General features: G+C 43.1%; 1 protein-coding gene across 3 annotated transcripts in view; it reads left to right on the top strand.

Moving 5' to 3' along the window:
- Window positions 1–23,021, top strand: part of NDRG1 (N-myc downstream regulated 1) — a 74,407-nt gene that overhangs the window by 34,713 nt on the left and 16,673 nt on the right. For 2 of the 3 annotated variants that reach the window (XM_080377883.1, XM_080377885.1), the window contains exons 2-3: window positions 13,171–13,249; window positions 15,957–15,992. In XM_080377883.1, the coding sequence (XP_080234009.1) occupies window positions 13,187–13,249; window positions 15,957–15,992 (99 nt within the window). In that variant the 5' untranslated portion in view covers window positions 13,171–13,186. Of the gene's footprint in view, window positions 1–13,170; window positions 13,250–15,956; window positions 15,993–21,405; window positions 21,571–23,021 lie in introns of those variants that run through there. The other variant, XM_080377884.1, reaches the window with a different exon arrangement.

Genomic DNA, 23,021 nt, shown 5'->3' with positions numbered 1-23,021 from the left:
CTGTGGGGCCGAGGCACGTCCTTGTCCTACGGAAGTTGGCTGCCGCTGCTCGCTTGTTGCTTCTGTCTCTGCTCCCGCCGCTCTGCGTTGGCTTTGGAGCAGAGGACAGGCTTGACTGGTTGTCCAGCCTTTCCCAGTGAGCTGTCTCAGTGGGGTTGTTGCCCGCCTGTGTGATGGTAGGTGCGGTTTGCTCTCCCTGCTTTCGGGTCCAGAGCGCTGCACAGCAGTGTTTGTAGCGCAGGCACAGCCGCGTACTGGGTCCGATGAAGTAAGTGATTTCACTTGTGCTTAGGAGGATGTTCTGGTTAACGCTTTGTGTTGTGTTACGGTTTTCCTATGGAAACACTTGCTCACTGTTTATCAAGCCCACAGTGCCTGACTTTGCCCCCCATCCCCAGGATAGCATGCTCTTAGGCTTCAGGTAGAAGTGTTTACCAACTATGTTATTTGGATGTTTTTCTCCTCAGTTTTCTGTTTAAATAGGAACTGTATTTTGAACCTAGAAAATGCAGTTGTAGTGGTATGGAAGAGGTCAAAGGCAACCTGAAGCCTTCTGTCCAGATTCTCTGCAAGGTGTTGCGCTGTTTGGACTTCCTCTGGCTTTTTGTCAACTTTTTTTTTGCATGTCCAAGTGTGTCAAAGCTAAACAGCTGCTGGAGAACTCACTGTTGAGAGCAAGCAATGGGAACAGCCTGTAAACAGGAGCTTATCGAATGCTTCAGATAAACAGAGAATCATAGAATCATTTGGGTCTGAAAAGACCTTTAAGATCATGGAGTCCAATGGTTAACCCAGCACTGCCAAGGCCACCACTAAACCATGTCCACCAGTGCCACATCTACACATCTTCTAAATAATTCCTGGGATGGTGACTCAACTTGAAGAAGCCTGCCTTGCTGTTTTTAGTCTTAGCTGTTGCAGTCATAACTTAGATCAAAACTTCAGCCAGTGGCATTAAGCTGGTGCACTTGGAACTTGGCTCTGGGAACGTTTTTTTTCTTTCTAATTTTGTGCTTTTTTTTTTTAACCAGTCTAACGTAGTTTGACATAAAGTGACTGTGTTTTTATCACAAGTGCTTGAGTAAACAGCAGGCAGCTAATGCTGTACGGTGTCCTATGCACAGCAGGAATTTAATGACTGTGGGTAAAATGGTAAAACTCAGGAGTAGGAGCAACAAAAGTAGTGTTCCTTAAAAGGTTTGTACAGTTCCCAGAGTACTAATAAGCTCTGTGTCCTTGAAGAAGAAGAATACATTAATATATTCAGGAGGAACTGGTGTGTATTTTGACATGGAAAACACAGATGCAGTGAAAACAGGTTTTAATGCAGTGATAAGAGACTACTTGGGGTGTGTACGGTTTCTGTACTTGTATTTTTCAGTCTGAACTGAACAGATGCCATGGCATAACGGTTTGGGGAACTGAAGACTGCAACTTCTAAATCTGAGTTTCTTGCACTTCAGTTTAGCAGATACCTGAATGAGCTGGATTTGAAAACTCTGGACTAAAATTTCTACCATCGGTGAATGGAGTGGGAGGTGGACTCATCCCCTTGAGTCTGCACTCTGCAAAGTGGCTGGCCTTGAAACCAGGCTGGGGAAGAGGGGTTTAGAAGGTCTTACAAGCTGGGGTTTTCATTTTTATCCCTTAAGAAGAAAGGGTTTATGTACTGATCCCCACATTCACTGGCCACTTGACCCAAGGTGTCAGTGGGGTAGAGATATCGGTGTCAGGTGGCCACACAATTTTGCAATAGCCAAAAAAGTGTCACCCACTGCTGAGGGTCGGCTGCCACATGTGCCTGCCAGTGTTTAAGAACTAGCATCTGCACCACCAAAACCCCAGACTCTTAAGTTTTTCTGTTTCTGCCCTGCACAACAGCTTTTTTTGTTCTTGCCAAAATAAAAAAGGAATGATAAAATTGCAACAGATCTTCTGCATGAATTCTTGATAGAAACAGCATGATTCCCCAGTTTTCTCTACTCCAGTGGGAGATGCTCTGCTCTGAATGTGCCCTTCTGTACTGTGACTGTTACATGGGGAGATTCTTACAGTGCATCTTGGGATGCCCTGTTTGGCATGGGAGCCTGGTCCTTAAAAATAGTTGTAAGGCAGTTGAGCAATTTGCTGTTGTAGTTCAGGTGGGATTAGTAGTGAACTGTTGTGAGAAAAATTATTTAATTCAGATTTTTAAACCTAAGTGATTAATTTGTTTGACTGAAGTGCAACATACATCCTCTCATGACCAGCTTAAGGGATTTTGGCAAACTTCTAATGTCTCATAGAAAATACTGTTTTTTCAGTTAACCTCATTAGAGCCTGAGAATCTGTCGCACAAAACATGGAGCATATATGTAATGAGACATTTTATTGTCTCAAAATAGACAAAGAGTGAAAGAAAAGATACGGAAGGGGTGAAACTGGCTTGAAGCTCTTCACAATGAAGACAAGTAGAAACTGTGAAACTCTCAGAAATAATAGAATCTAACTGTGGTGGATCAGCAATGTTTACATCATGTGTACAGCTGGCAGCTTAGGGCAGCAAAAGCCTGTTTGGTGTCAGGGGGGAGTACAAGCCTGGGAAACCAGCGGCCTGAATCAGTTCAGTCCCAGCAGCATGCAGTGGGGGTTCTCTAGTTGCTCTGGTCTGACCGCTTGAAAGGAAAACCTTCCAAAAACCAGGAGGCGCAACTGTGTGGCTATTCATGGGGATGAAATGCTGGTTCTTGAGACTCTCAAATATGACTTCCAGCTGCCTGCTCACATTGAACGTTCCTGTTGTGTGGCAGCACCTAGAAATCTCGGGCAGAAGTACAGAAGAGCCCACTTTGTCTTGTCACTGTTTCACTAAATAAATGGTGTTGTATGTAGATAGCCCTTTAGCTTCAGCTTTTAGGTTTAAATTGGTAAGTTGACCTCTTGTGTGATGGTGCTGCCCCTGCAGCCTTCTGGGTGAAGACCTGTCCTGGACCGTTGCATGGGGAGTGCATCTCCAGCTGCCGGTGGGCCAAGTGAGCAGTAGTTACCCCTCTGCCATCTGTCAAAAGCTGTGTCTCAAAAGTTGCAAGTAAATTAGTTGCTGGTACTGGGAAGTCATGGGTAATATTCTGAAACTGTGTAAAAGGCTGAGTGAGGCAACCCCATTTTCAGGTTTGGTGGCGTGTGTTGCTACGGATGGCTAAAATCTGGGTTAGGCCTCTTGGAAATCAATGGCTATGAATATAATGGCTATTGAACTTGATGTTTCTCTCAAATGGTGGTGGCTTTTTTTTCCTATCCATCATATTCAGAGCCCTGGGTGACTTCAGCAGGGCCAGTCAGCAGGTTGTTAATTCCCTTTGGCTCTGGAGTTGAAGCAGCAGTAAAGAACCATTCGGAGCATCTCCTGAATATGTGATCATGTGTTGTTAAAATGTTATTATGACATAATTAACCTCAGTACTGAGCATCCATGAGAATCAGTACCATTAGTCAACACTGAATCCAGCACGGCGAGTGTGGCGTAAAGAAGAAAAAGTAAAGCCTGCAATTACCCAAGTTTCAAACGCGATTGTGCAAGCTGCTGTGTTGGATGATGAGGGAGATGAGTTTTACTTTTAGCTAAGGGCTGCTGCAGGATCACGCCTGGTTTGTTTCCCAGCTGACATGACAGTGTTGTCTTTGGATAATGCCCAGTGGTTTGTTGTCGAATGGGGTGTTCCTCATGCAGAGGTGCTCCGCAGTGTGCTTGCTGATGCACAGCTGGACTACCGATGCTGATGAAATTTTCCACAGCTGTATCTGTTTGTACAAAGCAGGATGTATGTCAGTTCTACTGCTCTTATTTTGTGTGGCTGATCACGTTTCCTATGTTTCTTTGGGGTTTTGTGCTACTTCCTTTCAGTTAATTGTCAGAATTTTAATATATCTTTTTCATCTGTTGGGTTTTTTTTTCCTCTTGGTAGCTGGAAGTTGGTCAGTGCAGATCTTCCTCTTCAAGTGCTGTTTTTAAAACGGGATATTCACTACTTTTCCAAGCCTTTAACTGGCTGCTTCCTGTCTGAACTAAGCATAGCTTCAAAACTATGGCTCTTTTAGCTTATTTTCTACCATGGATGTGTAAGGCCATTCTGCTAGTACTGTAAGGATGATATAAAAATTAATGGAAAGAGCAAACCTTAGAACCCAGTGCAGCATGAAAACCTGACTGTAAAACAAATCTTTCCATATGCTTTCAACCATCCCTTGGGTTTTCTGTGTGTTATTTTTATTTTTTCCTGTCCTTGCCATTTCACTACTCTTACAACTTAAGGAATTCAGATTTTGGGGGAAGAAAAGATGAGTGATAAAGATCTTCAGCTGTAACGCCCCTTCTGAAGGCTCTGTAGGTGGAAGCACTGGTGTTCAAAGCAAAAGAGTGGTAATATATATTTTTATATGTATGTGAGTTTATTGGTAGGCATAAGGTAAAATAGAAAAGTAACTGGCACAGCAGAATGCAGCTTTGAAAGGAACCTTTATCTGTGAACACGGTAAGCAGCGTCCAGATGGGAAGTGCGCTGTCAGAGGAAGGAAGGATTGCTCTCGCTGTGCGTTTTCGGGTTGCTTCCTTCAGGAAGCTGCTGTGCACCTTGTAAAGGTGGTGATGTCATTTTCCTACTGCTGTAGTTCTAGAGCGCTCTAAACATGGTCTGTGTGTATTATATATGTCATATCCATGCTAAGTTATAAAATACACTTGTGTCGTTGGACAAAACTGCAACATACTGGGTTATGTGACTGTGAAATGCAAGTATGAAGTCTATGAAGCAGAAGCACTGCAGAGTTTTATGATGACCCTTTATATTATGGTGAATTCAAAATACTATTCTTTTCCCTAGATGATTCAATTTAAGAGCATGGGACACTTCCCCCCCCCCCCCCCCCCCCCCCCCGTGAAACATACAGGATTTAATAAAGTTGTGTATGAAGTTGCAATCTTATATGAAAACTTGGCCATGCATAGCTCCAACCTAAGTGATACAACTGTAAGTTCTCTGCCTGATGTAGTAGGTGCTAACCTGGAGCATGGATGGGTAAGTTTTTGAAAACTGTCAGCAGAGCATGAAGAATTGCTTTTTGCCCACTTTGAAGGACTTTGAAAGTCTTTATTTTGAGAAGCAAGGAGGATTCTGGCAGTGGATGGTGCTAACTTAGATGCTCCCTCCCCCAGTCCCATCTGCAGCGATACAGGCAGGAATGTGCTCAGCTCTCGGGAAGACAATTTTGTATCTGCAGGTGCTGAGGCTTGCAAGCAATGGAAGACTGTTACCCAAATCTAGTAGTTCAGCATGTACGAATGCTTGTTAAATTTGGGTAATTTTATAATGGGACTTTCTTGGGAAGAAGAAAAATGTGTCCCTAACACAGTGGCCATTTGCACAAAGTTTGAGCCCACCATTAAGGTCTAGAATGTAAAGGTCATCCTAGAAAAGGGGATTGGAAACTCACAGGAACAAAATAATATCCATAAAATATACTTTGATCCTCAAAACCAAACAAAAATCCTGAGACACTTACTATGGAAAACTTCAGCCCAGACATTTTGTCAGGGGTTATAAACAGAACTTGTAATAGCAATGAGCAAGTGGTTTTAATAGGTGGTAGAGCAAGTCATATATTTGCTTGGAAGCTGTAACCCATAGAGTATGATCTAATGAATAAATGCAAATTAAGATAAATCCTCAACCTTAACTGTGATGTTTTGTAACTTCAGTATGCTTTGCAACATCAACATGAAAATGCAAAACATCTGAAAAGAAACTGCTGTATACTTGCAAGCGTGCAACCTAGAGAGCCAAATAATATTCCTCATCTGAGTATACTATGAGCCTGTCCCTTCTGGAATAATCTCAGTATGTTTTTGCCTCTAACTTGCACAGAACCACCCACTTTTGAAGCAGTTGCAGCTGGGCAGAAGCTATGAACTCTTAAAGCATGGGAGATTGAGTATAGGAGGGGGTGGGGAGCATGGCCTGACACTGGTGAGCTGCAGGAACAATAGCTTGTTTCTTGTCTGTTCAGACTGCAATCTTTGTGGCAGAAGCAGTCACTTCCATGTTATGAAATGCCTAATGCATCTTTGCAGTATTTGTTATTTAACCAGCGCACGCCCAGCCTAGCACCCGGGTGCGAGGCAGGTGTCGGGTTCTGTACCGGTGCATCACCCCGACGTCTTTGCTTAAGATTTGTTTGCAGTCAGTTGGAGGAGGAGTGGGGTGAATGCTGAGAAGGGTGTTGGGAGGATGCTAGGAGGGTGCTGGGGCAGTGGAAGGAGACGGGCTGGCTTGGAGGGGTAAGAAAACAAAGCCTGGGAAGGCGGCTGATGGCTCTTGCTCTTCCCACCCTGCAGTGCTGCCACCCACAGCCTGGAGTCCTTTAGAGCTGAAGGACAATATTGGCACCCGTACCAATGGGTATAACGTGTTTCCAAACAAACTTAGGCTGCCACTCAGATGCAGGATTTCTCGCAGAAGCCCTGAATTCCCCTCCCTCCACCCTGCACTGTCACGTTCCTCGGACTGTTTGCAGCCATGTGGGCGGTGAGTGGTGGCTGCGTGAGGAGTGGGAATGGGGTGACAGCACTTTTTGTATCTGGAGCACCCTGGGAGGCACTAATATTTTTAAATTTCTCCCTAAAGAAACTTGGCAATATTGGAGATACCTCTGTGAAAAGTGGTTATGACCAGCATTAGTTTCAGGTGCCAGATGCTAAAGAAATTTTGGAGAACTTTCATTAGAGTTTGTAATCTGTCTCTGACGGAGTTGTGATATTACAGTGTAAGTGGTATTAGGGATTGCTACAACAGGAAAAAAGCCCTAAGACATGGCAAGCTCTCCATTTCCCAGCCTGCCAGGAATAAAGTAGCTGCTCATTGTACTGGAGGGGGGTGGGGTGGGTGACACAACAGGGGGTGCCCAGGATGGGGGCAGCAGCCATGTCCTTTGGCTAGCACACCAACCCTGGCCACATCCAGCTCCTACTCCTGTGGAACATGGGAGGACCCTGAGCTTTCCAAGGAACATTCCTCACCGCATCCCACAGCGAGAGGATTGTGCAAGCTGCATTGCAACAGTTTTCTTGCTCAACATCTGTGGAGTAGACAGAAGGGCTGGTTCCAGCTCGCTTTGTTTTGATGCTACTGTCAATGTACGGCTGCCTGAGCGTAGCACACCTGTGAAGAGTGACCAGTTCCTGGTCTGAGGAGCTGGCAGTTTCCAGGCTATGGCCAGCCTCAGGGTGATTGCAGCTGAACAGCTCTGTACCCCTACAGGCACCAGCTCTGCTCACAAGCGAAACACAGCCAGAAGAAAAGGACTGGAGGTGAGCCTGGTGATCTTGCCTTTCTGACTGCACAGGTGTGCCCAGCATCTACTCGTATCAGCTGCTGGCTCTGTCCTTGCAGCCACCTCCGTCAGCTTCACCGGCCATTCCTTGGCACAGGGCTCAAGTTCTCAGCTAAAACGTTTCAGTTTCCTAATCGGATTGATTAGCACGTAGCATAAGTCTAAACTTAAAAATGGCTAAAACTTTAAGCCCTTTTGTATTTTTGGCTCTCCGAATCACTGGTGTGCTATATTATGCTCCTAAAAACCCCAGGTTTGTGTGTGCTTTTCCAGATACTAGCTCTTATTCACAACCGGAGCCTTCACTAAAGCATGCTGGTGGAATAGCTCACAAACGGGGCTGAAAGGAAATAAAAGCAAATTGGTTAAAAAGAAGCAAAAAAATAATTAAACTGAATATTGGCAGTGCTGTGCCCGAAGAGGACTGGGTGATGATAATTTGCAGGACATCTGTGAACCAGAGGCCACCAGGCAGGGTAGTTGTTTCAGTTCCCTGATATGAAATTTAATTCCTTGTTTCCTGACCTTTTCTGATTTGAAACTTGAGTTTATTTAAGGAATATGCTGCCAAGCTTCCTTTGTTTCAGGTTATTAACTTCAGTTGCAGAGATAATCATGTATAATCAGAGGCTAAGGAAACCCAGAGTCCCAGGTAGTTGAGCATCTTCAACTTGTGACGCTTGTTGCTCAGACTGTTTAGTTGGAGGCTACTTAACTCTCACAAGTCACCTGCTTTTTCTAAAGGGGAGGAACTGCTATAAAACCTCTTTTGTGATTTATTGTGTGCATCTATGTCAGAGAAGATCAGTAACTGTACACAAAGGACCTCGTGATACCAGCGCCTGTAACAAAGAGTAGCTTAAATCGGGCATAAGTGTGGGCAGATGCTTATGCATGAACTGTTTTGGATACTTGCAAAATGCATAATTTTCAAATTAATCACAAACAGGAAGATTACATTTGTCAAGTTTATTATAAAATGTAAAGTGCACCTAATGAGTGTGCATTGTGGACCGTAACCACACACACACACCACTCACTTGTCTCCACTAAACAGAGACAAGTTTTTTTCAAGCTGCAGTCCAGCTTACAGTAACAGTTTTTTGTCTCGGGGCCAGCCAGACTAGTTTACTGCATTTACTGTTAAATGACTGGAAGAGGTCTAATTGACCATATGTAAGGCTCATACTGTTTGAGTGTCACAGTAACTTTCCTTGCTTCATTATCTGAGGTCTGGTCCGCTTGGTTATTTTTCTGACCTGAAACTGATGGGGATCTTTGCTAATCAGCTTCTGCAGAGCTCTGGAGACATCTTTGCTTGCTCCATCCTTGCTTCTTTATAACTGTGCTTTCAGCTGCTGTAGATACACAAACCCTCAAATTGCCACCCCTGTCCTTTCTACCTGCTTTGGTGCCTGAGCTCTGAAGACACTTGTGGCTTTCATGGGATAAAGTGCAGAGTGATGTGGCTGGCTTGGAAACGCCTCCCACGTGTGGCCCAGGAGCCCAGTCTTGTATGGTCACTCTCTCTTCAAAGACAGCAACACCAGTGCTTGGGAGCTGTGACTGACCCACAGTGCCCATGGCCTTCTCCCTCTTTGCTGTTAAATGCTCGTGAATACTTAGTACCACGTGTAAAGTGATTGCTGTCCCTCCTGCTTGCTCAGCCTGCAAAGATGGAAATGCCATCGAGCTGCTCTGGTGAGGTTACCCTTCCATGTGTCAGTACTCAAGAATGATCTCTGCTGCCGGTGTTTTAAACAAGCTGTTTTGAGGAAATTGCTGTCTTTATGAAATACTTAGGCAGGAGTATTTTCCTGTTGTTTTCAGTGATAGTATGTAAATAAAAAAACACGAGTATGAGGGCAGAGGCAAGCCCTGTGGTGCTGGTAGCAGTTTCCCCAGCCCTTTGTGGACATTCAACCATCGTACCTCATGATGCACCCCGTGGCACAAGCTTGGACAACCTTATGCGTATCTTCAGAAGAATAAAGTTTAAAATGAGGAGTCTTTGAACTTGTTTCATTTCTCTGCTTGGAATGAATTTGGTCACATATATGAGGACTACCTAACATTTGGTACTTTACAATTGCAACATTGCTGGTGTCTGAGGATGGGTGGCCTGATGTGTGGCTTCTTAGCTTAATTGGGTTCCCTGTTGTGCAAAGCCGGGTTGCCCATCCATCCTGTACCCCCTACTGCTGAAACAAATCTTCAGCAATGACTGTCCCACCAGCAATGGTGCAGAGGGACAGGTGATATATTCTGAACCTTTAAGAGTGAAATAACCAGGCTCAGTAGAATTGATTCCTGACCTGCTAGCCTTGGTTATGACACCTGCTCCAGTGGTTTTGCAGCAGTGGGTTTGGGCTGGAATGGGTGCAGAAAAGCTTCTTTGAATGAAATTAGTGAACATAGTATTGCATGGATGACTTCACTCTTCCCCTTGTCCCCCCTTGCTTCCTAGGGGCTGGTTTGATGCCTTTCTTGCTAGTTGGCAAAGGTAGACGATGTTTTAAAGCACTTTGTCAGCTGCAAAAATGCCGTATTTTTTTCTTAGTTAGAAGTACAGTTGGTTTAAAACTTCACCCTCTGAGCAGCAAGTGTAACAGATACCTGGGTGCAAGGTAGTGGGTGTCCACTGGCTGGAGGTGGCTTGTCCCAGAGAGGAGAACTTGGGACCACTTAGCAGGCTGAATTGGCCAAGTGGAGTAAAAATTGGTTTTCCCCAAGTTGGCAACTTTACACTACTGCTTGCCGATACAAATGAACTTTGTGTTTTGAAGACTTCTGTGAGGCAAGTGCTTTGAAATGTGTATAAAGGAATGCTTGTATGGTTATCTATTCAGGAGAGTTACGCAGTTACTGTAGCTTTGAGCTACCCTGTCACATAACGGGGGGAAGCACAAAGCACCTATTTAGAGATTATAAAATTTGTGCTGAACATGGGTGGTACAAAACCACTTCCCCAGCATTTTTCTCTTTGGAAAATAAGATGTTTTTTACAGCGCTGTCCGATAGCAGGGCTTTGTTTGCCAGCTCTCGTGAACAAAGAGCGTGTTGTTGTGCTGCCTGATGACAAGGTTGTTTCTTGGGAGGAATGTTTCAGGTATTCCTGATGCAGAGAAGGAAAACGCAGAGCTTGGAAATGCCTGATCTGAAAACATTTTGTGGCTCCAAGATCTGGTATCTTTCCAAAAGCGAGAACTTGGTACACGTTGGGCTTTTGTTCAGCAGACTTTACGCCAGTCGTGTAATCTGCTGGTCAGCACTTCCTAGTGCTGGCTCTTTCGGAAACGTAGAGCAACAACTTTGAACTATTATGAAAACAGGATTGTATTTTAAGGCTATAAAAGGTGCCCATCTTGTTCTTTTTGGCACAGGTTTTTTTTTTGGTCATTTGTAGTCAGTGCTCTGAGTCCCTAAAAATCTGAAACCGTCCCATGTAAACAACTTTCTTCCACAAACACTAGCTGTGACTTTGTTCCCTGAGTTGTTTCTTACTGGAAAACTGTAGGGGACCTGGCTTCTAACTTTTCTCCCCTATAGGCTAAACATGGAAAAATCTCTTGCACTTCTACTCCTTATTGCAGAATTACGTGCAACATCAAAGTGTTACTTCTGTCTTGACAGAACTTGCTGAATTGCAAAAAAAAAAAAAAAAAAAAAAAAAAAGGCAATTTGTTAGGTACAACTGCATATAAATATTTTTAATCTCCAAATACTGTAGCAGCATTTATTTGCCCTCTCTGCCATGCACAATTGCTCACTGTGTAGACTGTCCGATTACATAGATGGCTGTAACTGCGAAAATATGTGACACTTGAAAATGTCACTTGCAGTTGTTTGCAATTTTGGCAAAGTAGTTTTTTGCTTGTTCTTTATGGTTAAAATCTGTAATGAGCAAAACTTAATGGAAAATGTGGAGGAAAAAACAGTGGATCAGAGTGGCTGCTGGGCAGTTAACTCTGTCTTGACTTATGTGACTACTTAAGTATGTCTGATGCCCTTTAATTTGGATAACAAATTACTGGCAGTGCGGCCAGTTTTGTTGCTGTGCCCATGCCTCAAGTGGTGGGGTTAAATACTCATGAAGCATTTCTCTAAGCTTAAAATCCCCAGTCTAATTCTTTACCAAAAATCCACCCAATTGCATAATTACAAAAAGGGTTCCTAAAATCTGAAGGTGTTTGCGTGTGCATGAACAGCAACGCTTTTTCAGCAGATTAACTGTGTTAATCTGCGTGCTGCTGCATAGCTTCCTCCAGCATCTAACCATCTTGCACTTTCTCACTAGAGCATCTTTAGCATCTCACTAGAGCATCTTTGCCCAGGGAGAAGTGCATTGACTTAACCCATGGGGCAGAGTAAAAATGATGCTGTTGCCACTGTCGGCTCCTGGATACTCCTGTGGGCTTCACAGCCCTTCTTGAGCCCCAGGTCATTTATGTAGACAGGGTTGATTGGCTTAAATCAGATTTAAGTCAGGGGGCAGGAAATCATTGTTTAAAGAATTGGTTTAGATTTTGTTCTGTAGTTTTATGCGTATCTTCAGAAAAACTGTTAATAATTAAAATATTTGCAGTTATACTTAGTCAATAATTCCTAAACGTGTTTCAGCCTTTTGGCTGGCTTTGTGAGCTCACTTGAGACTATTCAAAACTTTTCTTAAAAAGTAACTAATTGATTTGTTTTACAGTTGCATAGTTAATACATTTCCAATTTTGTCTGAAGATGCCCAGAACGGACATGATAGGTATTTCTCCAGCAGGCCAGAGGAAGTGTAGCAAATGTACTTTGACTTTTGAATTTGTCCTCTTGCTGTTAAAACAGTTTCAGTATCTTTGGGAATTGTTTCTGGTCATTCACTAAAACTTCACAGGGAACAGCCCTCTGTTTCCAGCACCTTATCTTTGGTAAGAGAATGAAAAGAGGCCGTTCTTCTTTTTAACTCCCAGTTTGGGCTGGTGCTGTCGCTGAGCAGAGATGCCTGTTGGTCCAAATGCAGAAGGCACACTGCACCTGCAGCACAGCCTGCTGCGCCACCGGCCTCGGCGGTCGCCTCTTCTGGGCTTTGGCCATGGCTGTGTTCCTGGTTAAGCTTCCCATGGTATCGTGATGCCGGTCCTTCCCTAGGGTAGGACACGGCAATCTTATTCCTTCCTTTGACAGTTTTGAAAATAGCATTATTGCATGCACCTAATGAGGTGTCCACTTCCAGGAGTATCTGTTTGACTCGGTACTGGTTTGTTTGTTCAGATCAAGGAAGGTGTTTCTGTCCCAGAGAATGGAGCGCATCGATCTGAGAGTAAAGTGATGCTAGTGAGTGTCCAGGTCAGTTTGCTTAGAGTAAAGATCTGGCGATGGAGAGGGAGCCTGCATTACAATAAATAAATAAATAAAAAACCCCCAAAAACACCCACACAAAAAATCAGTCAAGTATTCAAGCTAATCTCAGAAGGCAGTTGTGCAGATTTGGCTATGCCTCCTTTCACCTGTGAAATGACAGTTTCCATGACACTCTCTGTACTAGTCCCTGCCCTGTTTCCTTCAGCACTCCTTGTTTTGAAGCTGTCAAACTTCTGTTTGATCTTGCAGCCTTAATATTTCTTTAATTTTGTATTGTGCAGGACTGCGTATACAAATAAACCAGGGAGGCATTTTACAAGAGATCCATAACCTTCTTGCAGAGGTCTTTTAAACCATAACCTGAGATGCTGGGGGGGGGGGACTGGGCGGAGCATCTTTGTTCCCGTATTTAATCTTTGATGCACGCTGAGAACAAATCTTTTCTCATCTTTGCAGATATCAGCTACTGACCATGTCAACAGAGTTCCAGGATGCTCACCTTGCGGAGGTGAAACCTCTGGTGGAGAAGGAGGAGGTAATTATTTTAAAGTTTTCTAGAGCTTATGTGTTTTATTTCAGGGCTGCTGTTGGAACTGCACATGTGTTCTTGGATTAGTTCTAACCTATTGTAATGGAAGAAACAAGTAAGGGAAACCGGAGATGGAATAAGAGTGTTGGTTTTTGTTTTTTTTTTTTTTTTAATAATGCAAACCAGCCTTAATTATTTGCTATTTCTTGATCTTTGGTTTTACTCTTCTCTAGTCCTACTCTGGTGACACTTCTTGTTTTCTAAATCATGACAGTTCTGGGTGTCTTTATGTCTTTAGCCATTTGGAGTGATGACGGTTGTGCTGTATCACATATATCCATCTATGCCTATAGACTTCTCAATGTAAAGATACCAACGTTGCTCTCTTAGCTACCTTTCAGGGAGGCACAGAGAGAGCCTTTGCTTTTCCTTTGGGCACATCTGAGTCCAGAGATACAACTGTGCCCCATCTAGTCCTCTCTGCCTGCACTGAGCTATGAGTTACAGCTAAACTGCTACCAGGTCTGCAGCCGTTGGGTGTGCACAAGCTGCAGCCTTTCCTCTGGGGCTGCAGTGTAGAAACACCCTAGCCTTTTTCTTGCTTCACCTTGTTGTACTTCTTTCCATTTGTTTTTGCATCATTTTCTTCAAAACTCTGCCCACAGCATCTAGGTTAGTGGCTGTCTGACTCTGGTGGTAGCAGCGCTCTGCGCTTTGATATGTTTGTGGCAAATGTAATGCATGAAGGAACCTCTCTGTTTATTTCTTGAATCAAAACAAGATTTTTTCTTTTGTTTCTAATGATTGTAATTCTTGACAATGACATGTATAAGCATGTTGGGTTTTTTCCCTGGTTTTCTACACTAGAACTATTCATGACTGTCTCTGCTACTTTCTTTTTTATTCCCTACCTCTTTTGTGTAAACACTTCAGAAAATGATTTCCACTTGCGACTGCAGTGAAATGGCTGGAGGAACTTTAAACACAACTCCTTTGCCAAGGACATTGCATGAAAGCAGAGCTTGTTTGGGTACCAGTGAATGCAGCACTCAGACTTTTCAGAAACTAAGATCCCTTTTTAATGCCAATATTGTTTGGTAGTAGCAAAGCAAGGGGGATTCTCGGCAGAAGTCCTACGGGTGCTGAAATGCTTTTGCTTCAAAGTTCAGAAATATCTTAAAACACTGATTAACTTCCTGAGTTTCTGTAGCATGTAGCTCAAAAGTTGGAATCTTGGCCGTGAACCCTATGTGCATCTATTCACAATGTTACTTTAACTGTTGTCTACATGGAGAAACCAGCAGAGTTTGATTTCCTCTGTGGCCATTCTTAATATAGATGAAGGAAGTCGCTTCGTGTGTTTTGAGAAAGTGGAAAGATTGCCCTGAAGGACACACAGCACACACTAGGGTTAATAGTGGAGCTGGTGATACACTCTGAAGTCGCATCCTGGCTTGTTGTGCTTGGGTTTCTCCTACAGCTGAGTCTTTGTTCCTTAACAATGATGAGCCTTGCTTCGTATGCTGCCTGTATGGGTGCCACGTAAACTTAATTCCTTTCCACTTTGGACCCCACTGGAGCAACAGTGTACGACATTTACTATACTGTTGGCCTCATGATCTTTTAAACATAGTTAAATTAAACCCCAGCATGTTCTCTAAAGCTAAGGTTGTGTACCGTGACTTCCACAAGCTCAGTCAGCTCTTTAGCTACTTGTTTGTGTGTGCAAGACACTGCCTAATTGCCTAAAGATCACGGCTCTAGAGTCCTGTCATAATTACCAGTTGGGCTGTGGTGCTTTGAGGTCCACAGTCTTGAGATGATACTGCCCAATAATAAGACATTTTCTGTCATTAGTCTACCTGGGCTTCTGGGACTGAGAGATGCCCTCGCTAGGATCTTAAGCTTTGATTTTTTTTCTTGATACCCTTGTCAAGCTTTGGCTTTTCTGTCGTACTCTGCAGCATAGAAAGTGTTTGCTTTGCTGTTCTTCCCTCTGTTTTCAGCCCTCTGAGGGAAATTAGAGTTTGACTTCTTCCTTGCCTATTAATAAAAGGAGGTGACTGTAAGATACTTCCTCCTTTGAAGTAAGGTGCCTTTTAGACTACTGGAAGTGAGGAGGACTTCACCTAACTTCTTTTCTGGTGGAAATCTTTGACAGGCATGGGAGCTTCTCAGTAACAGTGATGGCCATGAGTTGAAACAGACCTCTCTCTGTCCAGCCAGCCTCCCAAACATAACCTAATTTTGGCTGGGATAAAACCTTTCCCACCTTCCACATCGTGTAACCAAATCCCAGTAACGACTGCTTAACCGAGTTGCAAGTGCTCGGTGCATGCTGGAGCAGTGGCTTCCCGTCGTCGGCAGGACTGAGGGGGGCTGTTGGCTGTCCTATGGCTACAATAAGCAATCAAGAAAAGGTCGGTGTTTTACTGCTCCAGCCTGTCCAGTGATTTAAAAATAGCTGAAGATGCGCTAGCTTTTGTGATTTATTTTGCTGGTCTGTAATCTAGTATTTTACTGCTTTCATGTTCTCTGTGAAGATTAGTGGGTAAAAGGTCTCGGGTGAATTTTGATGTTCAGCTTTCCTTGAAGGAAGGGACGGGACAGAGCTCTTGGCTGCAGAACCAGGGGGTTAGAACACACGTGTCCCAGCACAGGTTTCTGTAGCTGCACAAGTTACTTGCATTAATACTTTGAAATCTCTTCACAGGCTATCACTCGCCTCCTTCCAGACTTTGATGTTCAGGCAAGTAAAGCTATTCCTCTTTTTTTCTTTTTTTATTTTCCCTTTTGGTACAAGGGGAAACTAAATGGACATTTGAGAGAACAGCAAAATGTGATCAGAAATGACTGACTGCTGGCCAGAAGTACTGTTCCTGTGGGGGAGGGACCTGAATGGGGCTCTGATGTAGCAATGTGAAGGGGACTGCAGGAGGTCTTTTCAGACTGAAGCTAAAAAAGTTTTATCCAAAAGGGGTGGCTGGGTTGCAGGCAGTTTTATTCTTGCTAGGAGAATGAGATTTTTCAGCACGGGTAATGAAAGCAAAATATTCCCCTCCCACATTGATGCACACACTTTCCCCCATTAGTTTGCTTTCATTACCAGTGTGTGTGTGTTTCCTTGGAGGAAACGTCCCTCTCGATGCATCCCATTATGCAGTTGAAAGTTTCCAAAAGATTCCTGAAGCCTGTGGAGCAGTGGAAGGCACTAAGCAATCAATTTTGTCTGTCACAGGGGTGTCAGTAGTTTCCTTACGTTTATTTACAGCCAGCACATCAGCGTTCACAAGGAGCACCGCTAGGTCACATGGTGGCTTTCCACTTTCCCTGCGTGTTATGTTTTTGAGAGGTGACTTTGTAATTCTCTTAGCTCCCCTTGTATATTATTTCATTGACATTTGTGCTTCTGACTGAGAATTTTGTCCTTGCTGGTTCTTAAGCTGCGACTAAGGAAGCGCGTGGCTGTGGGAGCCAGGCTGGGTTGGACTGGGAGGGAGACACGGGAGCTGGTACCTGCCTCGGCAGAAGGGGCGAGAGGTGAATTCCCATTGCTGAGGACAAGGAGTATGTGTTGGAAAAAGAGGATTGCTGGGTGTCTTATTTCCACAAGCCATGTAGGAGGGAGGTAGACTGTGCAGGAATAAGGAAAGTATTAAATTGTTCTAGTCTCTCGAGTGTCCAGGCAGAGGTCCTTGAAGGAAATTACCTGTTCGTACTTCATGGCATTTTGCACTTTCTTTGCACCTGCCTATATTTTTATTCAATGTTTTGTGAATTGGTTAAAAAAAAAAACCAGCACAAACTCAACAATCCTTACCCTGGAAACCAAGGGAGACAGTTATAGTTTATATTAATCCTGTATCTTCCCCCTCATCCTTTCTAATGATGTAATCCACTGCCTGAAGTCTTGCTAAATGTAAGTTAAAGCTGTCGCCGTGCAACTTTTGCAGGGCTGTGTACAACATGAGAGAAGCTTTCTGTTTGGGTCCAGATTGATCACTTGGTCTGAATAAATCTGAATCCCAGATTAAGTCTGCTAACAGGAATACTGCAGTGTTTGGATTAAGAATCCAGAAGTGACCCATATTTGATTTCTATTCTTGGAAGAAATTTGCTTGGTTGTAAACCATGTGTGTATATATAGATATTTTTTTTTTAACTTGAAAGATCAAATTCTCTAAACCTTTTTTGTTTTTTTCCATGTTTTAGATTAACTGTCGCTAATCCAGCACAGTGGTTCTTGTCATTTAGCCCTGTTCTGCCAGCTCTTGCTTTTTTGATAATCGTTCTCTGTTAGGGTTTAATCTTTGGTTATTCTACTTCAGGAAGGAAAAAGGTGGAAGAACAGTCTCAATCTGTTATGTTAAGAACTGCCACTGCAAAGGAGGCTTAGCTTTGGTCCTTAAAAGCACAACTACCCTACCTATGTGTCTTCAAGTTCTTCTGTGGCTGATTTATGAAAGAGGTGGTTTTAAGCTGTTACAAGAGACTCAGTTGGTAGGTTCACTAGAGAAGTTCTGGAGGACCCAGCTCACTCAGGACTGACACTGAAGCTCATCTGTGCTCCTAATAAGCAACCTTTCCTGTGAGCCGCATTTGTGAGGAGGATGGACCTGGCCAGGGAAGGAGGTGATCAGCGCTTGGCAGGATGGAGCTTCTTACTTAATGCCTATGTATGGCTATTGGTGTCCACCATATCATCCCTTGCAACTTGCTCCATTCTTCTAGAACAAGTTATACAGTTAATAATTTTGTTTCTGCCACTAGTGACAAGTAGTGACTGTCTATAAGGTGTTTTGTTACCAAGAATAAATTTTATCTAGTTATTTGGGTTTGGAAAGAAATAGACCCTTATTTCCCATGCTGTTTTAGACGGACCCGAGTTAAACCTACTTTTCCGTTTTTGAAGCAAGCACTAGATCATGCAGTATCACCCTTCTGAAAACACGTCGCAAGATGCGCGTGTGGTTATTTTCTGGGGTAAAGCTTTTGTGAAGTTACCAGGGAATGGCCAAGACAAGGAATGGAAGAATGCACAGCTCTGAGCTGCCTTCAGGCAGCACCGTGTCTGTCTGTGGGACCCACCTGAGAATTTAAATGGAGGTCCCTTGCCTCCCAAGAAGGGGAATGTTCCTGACCAAACCTGTTTGAGCACGGTTAATGGTAAACTGGTGCAGGGCAGCATGCCTTGCGCTGCTCTGTCGGCCAAGTGTGTTTTAGTTGTATTTCCCATTTGTATTTGCCTGTTCTCTGGGCTGGTGGTAGTGGAGCCGATGGAGAGCTGGCTCCTCATCGCTGCATGTATTCTCTTTGCTTTGTGGTCCAGAAGAGAGCGGTCCATCGGGAGCTGCTCTCTCATTAACTACACAAAACTTTCCGAGCTGTGTGGCAGCTGTAGGTGGCAGAGATGGATTTGTCTCCTGCCTGTGAAGGGAGGAGGGAAGGAGCCACCTTGCCAGGGGAGGCAAGTCAGCTGGTCCTCATGGTGCCGCAGGGTGGGTGTCCCATTGCTGTCGGTGGGTGCAGCCTGGGGCGTCGCAGCATGTTACGTGGATTTCCTCAGCCTTTTGAGTCCCTGAAGGAGAAGGTTGGGGGGTGGTCGTGGTTTTGCGCTTTTGCAGAGCAGTGCGACCCAGTGCTAATTGGACTAGGAAGAATCCCTGGGAAGAATTACAGCAATAATCTGCTTCACTTCCTGCACCAAAATTTTTGTTACTGGCTTTCACCTTAGCAGAGTCACATTTGCATCTAAAGTCATCACACATTAATGTACCCAACTCACAGCCTCAACTGGGGAACTGTTTTCTTAATGTTGCTAATTTAAAATAGAAATCTAAATGAACAAACAAAAAAAGAATAATACCTGGAGAGGTGGGCATTGGGGTTTTAAAGAGACACAAGATGAATTGAAACAATATTTTGAATTAGAAAAAGCTGGGGGGAAAATGTTAAATAACTTCAGGGCAAAAGGATTTGAAATCTAACATTGCAATACCACATAAAAAGCTCAAATATTTTTGATCTTCAAGATACTAAAAAAAAAAAGTGAAAAATAATATACTAGTACCTGCATATACTAAATTTCTTAAGTAATATGAACTTAAAATATACTGCATCCTAACAACTCAAAAGCCATTTAAATCCTCTTTAAAAGTTCTGAAGCTTTTCCCTCAGTTCTGAGGCAAGAAAAGGGAGGTGTATCTAACAGGCATAATACTATACATTAAAACAAATGCATGAGATGGTAATTGAGGATTAAGCATATTTAAAAGCTTTAAAATAATCTTGATGGAATGCAGTGTTTTACTTAAAATGTAAAATACAGTAGTTTTAGCAAGAAGTGCAGTGTGTGTATGGTTTTCCTTTTTAGAAATCTCAAGCGTTTTGGTTAAAATCCCATACTTTAGAAAACAACTTGTTCATAAACATGTTCCTCAATCCATGCCTTCCTTAGGCAGGGTAGAGAGGGGAAGGAATACTCCTGTTACCAGTTTAGAGATTAGCTCCCCCTTCCAACTTCGTGACAAAATGTCAAAAAAAAGTCACTTGACCCAAAAATAAAATCTAGTTTGGAACAGATCAGCTCCTTCAAACTAAGATAGCTCCTCTTAAATTGCACATATCAAAAGTGGTTTTGTGTGCTTTTTTTAGGGCACTATAAGGCTGCACCTCTGTCAAAGTGAGAGATGTGAACAGATGGTGTGTTTGTCTTTATCCTTCTATCGGATTAGTGTACCTCGGATTTCTTTTTTTTCCAAGATAGTGTTTTAATACAAATCAGTTGGTGAAGAGCCTCTTACTATAATGTTGATGTTGATTGGGATGTGCCGCCATCTGTTTTCAGTGCTCTGCGTTTTGAAAACATCCATCCCTACATCACGTAGACAAATCTCTTGATCTTTAATAGGATCAATAGGGATGTGAAGTTGTTTGTTTGATGTCACTGAGGAAACTGCTTTGAATTGATTGTTTTTTAGAGAACCTTTTGGCTATTTGCCATTAAGAATTCACAGTAATGGGAAATGGCACAACCCTCTTGAATTAGGGGAATCTTACTGTGAAAATAATGAGGAATTAAGCCAATTGTTAAACTGATAGTGATCTATGCCAGTAATTAGGAGTATGGTTGCCTGTTGTCTCTGAGCTATTTTTAGTTGACACTGAGTTTGAACTAGACTCAGATTTCTAGTTCCACAAGAATTAGCTGCGGAGGTCAGTGGGATGTGCAGGTTCAAGGGTCTGGCTTTACCTACCATGAACAGATTTTTATTTTATTTTTTTTTTCTTTCATGCACAAAGGAGGAAGAGCCCAAATCTTGAAAGGCGGGCCCTCCTAAGAAAACACACTCCAGGCTTTCAGTGCTGTTACTGGAAGGATCTAGCAATAGAAATCTGATCATACAAAATGCCTATTAGCCTTTAACCGAGGAGGAAATAATCTCTATATTCCACACTCAGCAGGAGATGTGCTACACAATATTGCTCGCTGTCATTGTTAAAGTTTGCCAAACTATTGGGTTTTATGCTTTGTATTGAAAGTTATCTAAATACAGAGGAATGTGGAAAATATTAATTTCTGTTATTATTAATTGGTATCTATTGCTATTGCAGATCTCTTCTGGAGTATTGTATAATGGATATATCTAAATTTTCCTGCCAAAAATGAAACTTAGTGACGTTAGTATGACTGATGTAGGAATACGTTAGATTAAATGTTGTTTATCTAACTTGGAAAATACTAGATTTCATACATTTAAAGTCACCAGTTTGGATGTTCGGCAGAGTCATTCTGACTCTACACTAATTTTTCAACATCTTGTGTCCCTACTGGAAACTTTAATCCTCACTTTTAGGAAAGAACTTGCATCTAACTTAATTTAGAAGATGTTTGAGGTATTCTACCATTTGAGATCACAAAACCTGAAATGAAGCTAAACCTATCTAGAGCTGATGGTAGCAGCAACAGGAAAGACTGTACTAATTTCCAGGTCTGAAATTCGGCACTTTGTACATTGTGTGGGAGAGGCTTAGTTCATCTTTGATGTCTGAGCTCTGTCAAGTAAGTAACTTCTGGTCAAACGTGAGGCAAATCCTATTTAAGAATGACATCCTCATGAACTAGTCTGTGGCGGTTTTTTCTAGCTGGGCGTTATGGGAGGCATAAGCCCACGCAGGGCGGCAGCTTCTCTATATAACCCGGTTGCCTGTTTGGGCAAAGCAGAAACCAGCTACTGTCCTCTGCCTTGCTTGCTGGATTTATCACCCTGTTCTGCCTAAAGATGGTGCTGGATATGGAAGATACAGTTTACCTGCTAAATAATGCAGTGAGTATGCAGACTAATAAATCCCCATGGAGACACAAAAGCTGAAAATTAGTGTTTCAGCGAAGTATAGTTCAGGTAGCAGCAGCGCTCAGCTCTCCCACTGTACACGGTGGGGTGCGTGAGTCTTAAATCGTTGCCGTAATTGTAACTTAAAACCGATACAAATGTGTAATAGCAAGGAAAATAGGTGAAATGTGGAATGGTGTTGCCTAGCATCCTTATTTTTGACAAAATGCATGTTATATTCCATGTATCAAATCAAGGAGCTGAGATTCCGATCAAATTACTAGCTCGGTTTTGCTCTGTAAAGGTTTTAGGAGAGGCTGAATGCCTCTGATATCTACACCATAATTTTGAATGATTTGAATTTCACTTGGACTTCGCCTCTGGGTATTACTGCACAGAGCAAGTCAAGCCAGCAGCAGCAAACAGTAGGTGGTGCTGAATGACGTGGATATACCTGTGTCCTGTACAGTAAATAAAGTATTCTGGTAAAATGCTAATATATACTGCCTTGACTCTTACGTGAATGTAACAGTACTGTAAATAAGTGTCATAAATAACTGTTGTTTTGCGATTCCCTTTGTACATGTTGGCTTTTTTTAAAGCACCTATCTGAAGTTCAAGTGCAAAAGAAACAAAAAAAACCCTGCTCCATACGTTGTGGATGTTAGTACGACCCAAGTTGTCTAACATACGTAGCTATCCAGTAAATAAAAGATGGTCCTCAGGAGCCTTGGGTTTGATAATAAAGGTGTCCTTAGCTTTAAGATCATGAAATAGCATAAACTCCTGTTACATTAAATAATAGCATTGTTTCTCTGATAATCACAACAGTGGTGTGGGTATGGTGCTTATAGCAAACTTCAGGCAGCTGGGTTTATGCTCAGGTCTATATGTAGCAAGCTGTAAGGCTAACCCGTGTGGCTGTCGCTTTTATTGGGGAAGGCTACTATAATCACAGGGCTCCGCATGTGATAGGTCTCTGTGGTGATTATAGGCTACTTAATACCACTTTCTTTGTGGAATGGTAGTTACATGCTGAATTAAAGTCCTTTTCCTAGAAAACAGAAGCATTTTATCTTGGCAACTTGCACTTTTGCAAACGTCTGCAGTCATAGTTGTTAACTTGTTGATTTTAGGTACCGTTGCACTGCTTGCTTTTTTTATTATTATTTTATTCTTCTGCTGCCTTTTAATGAGGTTAAAAACTATTCAACTATTCCCTCAGCACCTGGTTAGAGCTGGCAGCTTAAGTGCTTCTGTAGTTGGCTGTGGGCTGGGGTAGGTGGCAGCCGGGTGTGAGCCGTTAGTGGAGAGCCCTCACCATGGTGGGCCACGGGGTGGGAGAGCATGGGCTGGGGGCTGACCCTGGCATGGGGCAGGACCTGTGCTCGTGCTCGGTCTGCGGTGGCAGGGGTTCTGGTGGAGCGCTTGGACAAGCCCCTAAC

Source organism: Falco punctatus, assembly GCF_963210335.1.
Source record: "Falco punctatus genome assembly, chromosome: 3".
Classification (NCBI taxonomy): Eukaryota; Metazoa; Chordata; class Aves; order Falconiformes; family Falconidae; genus Falco; species Falco punctatus.
This window is presented reverse-complemented; position numbering and strand designations above follow the sequence as displayed.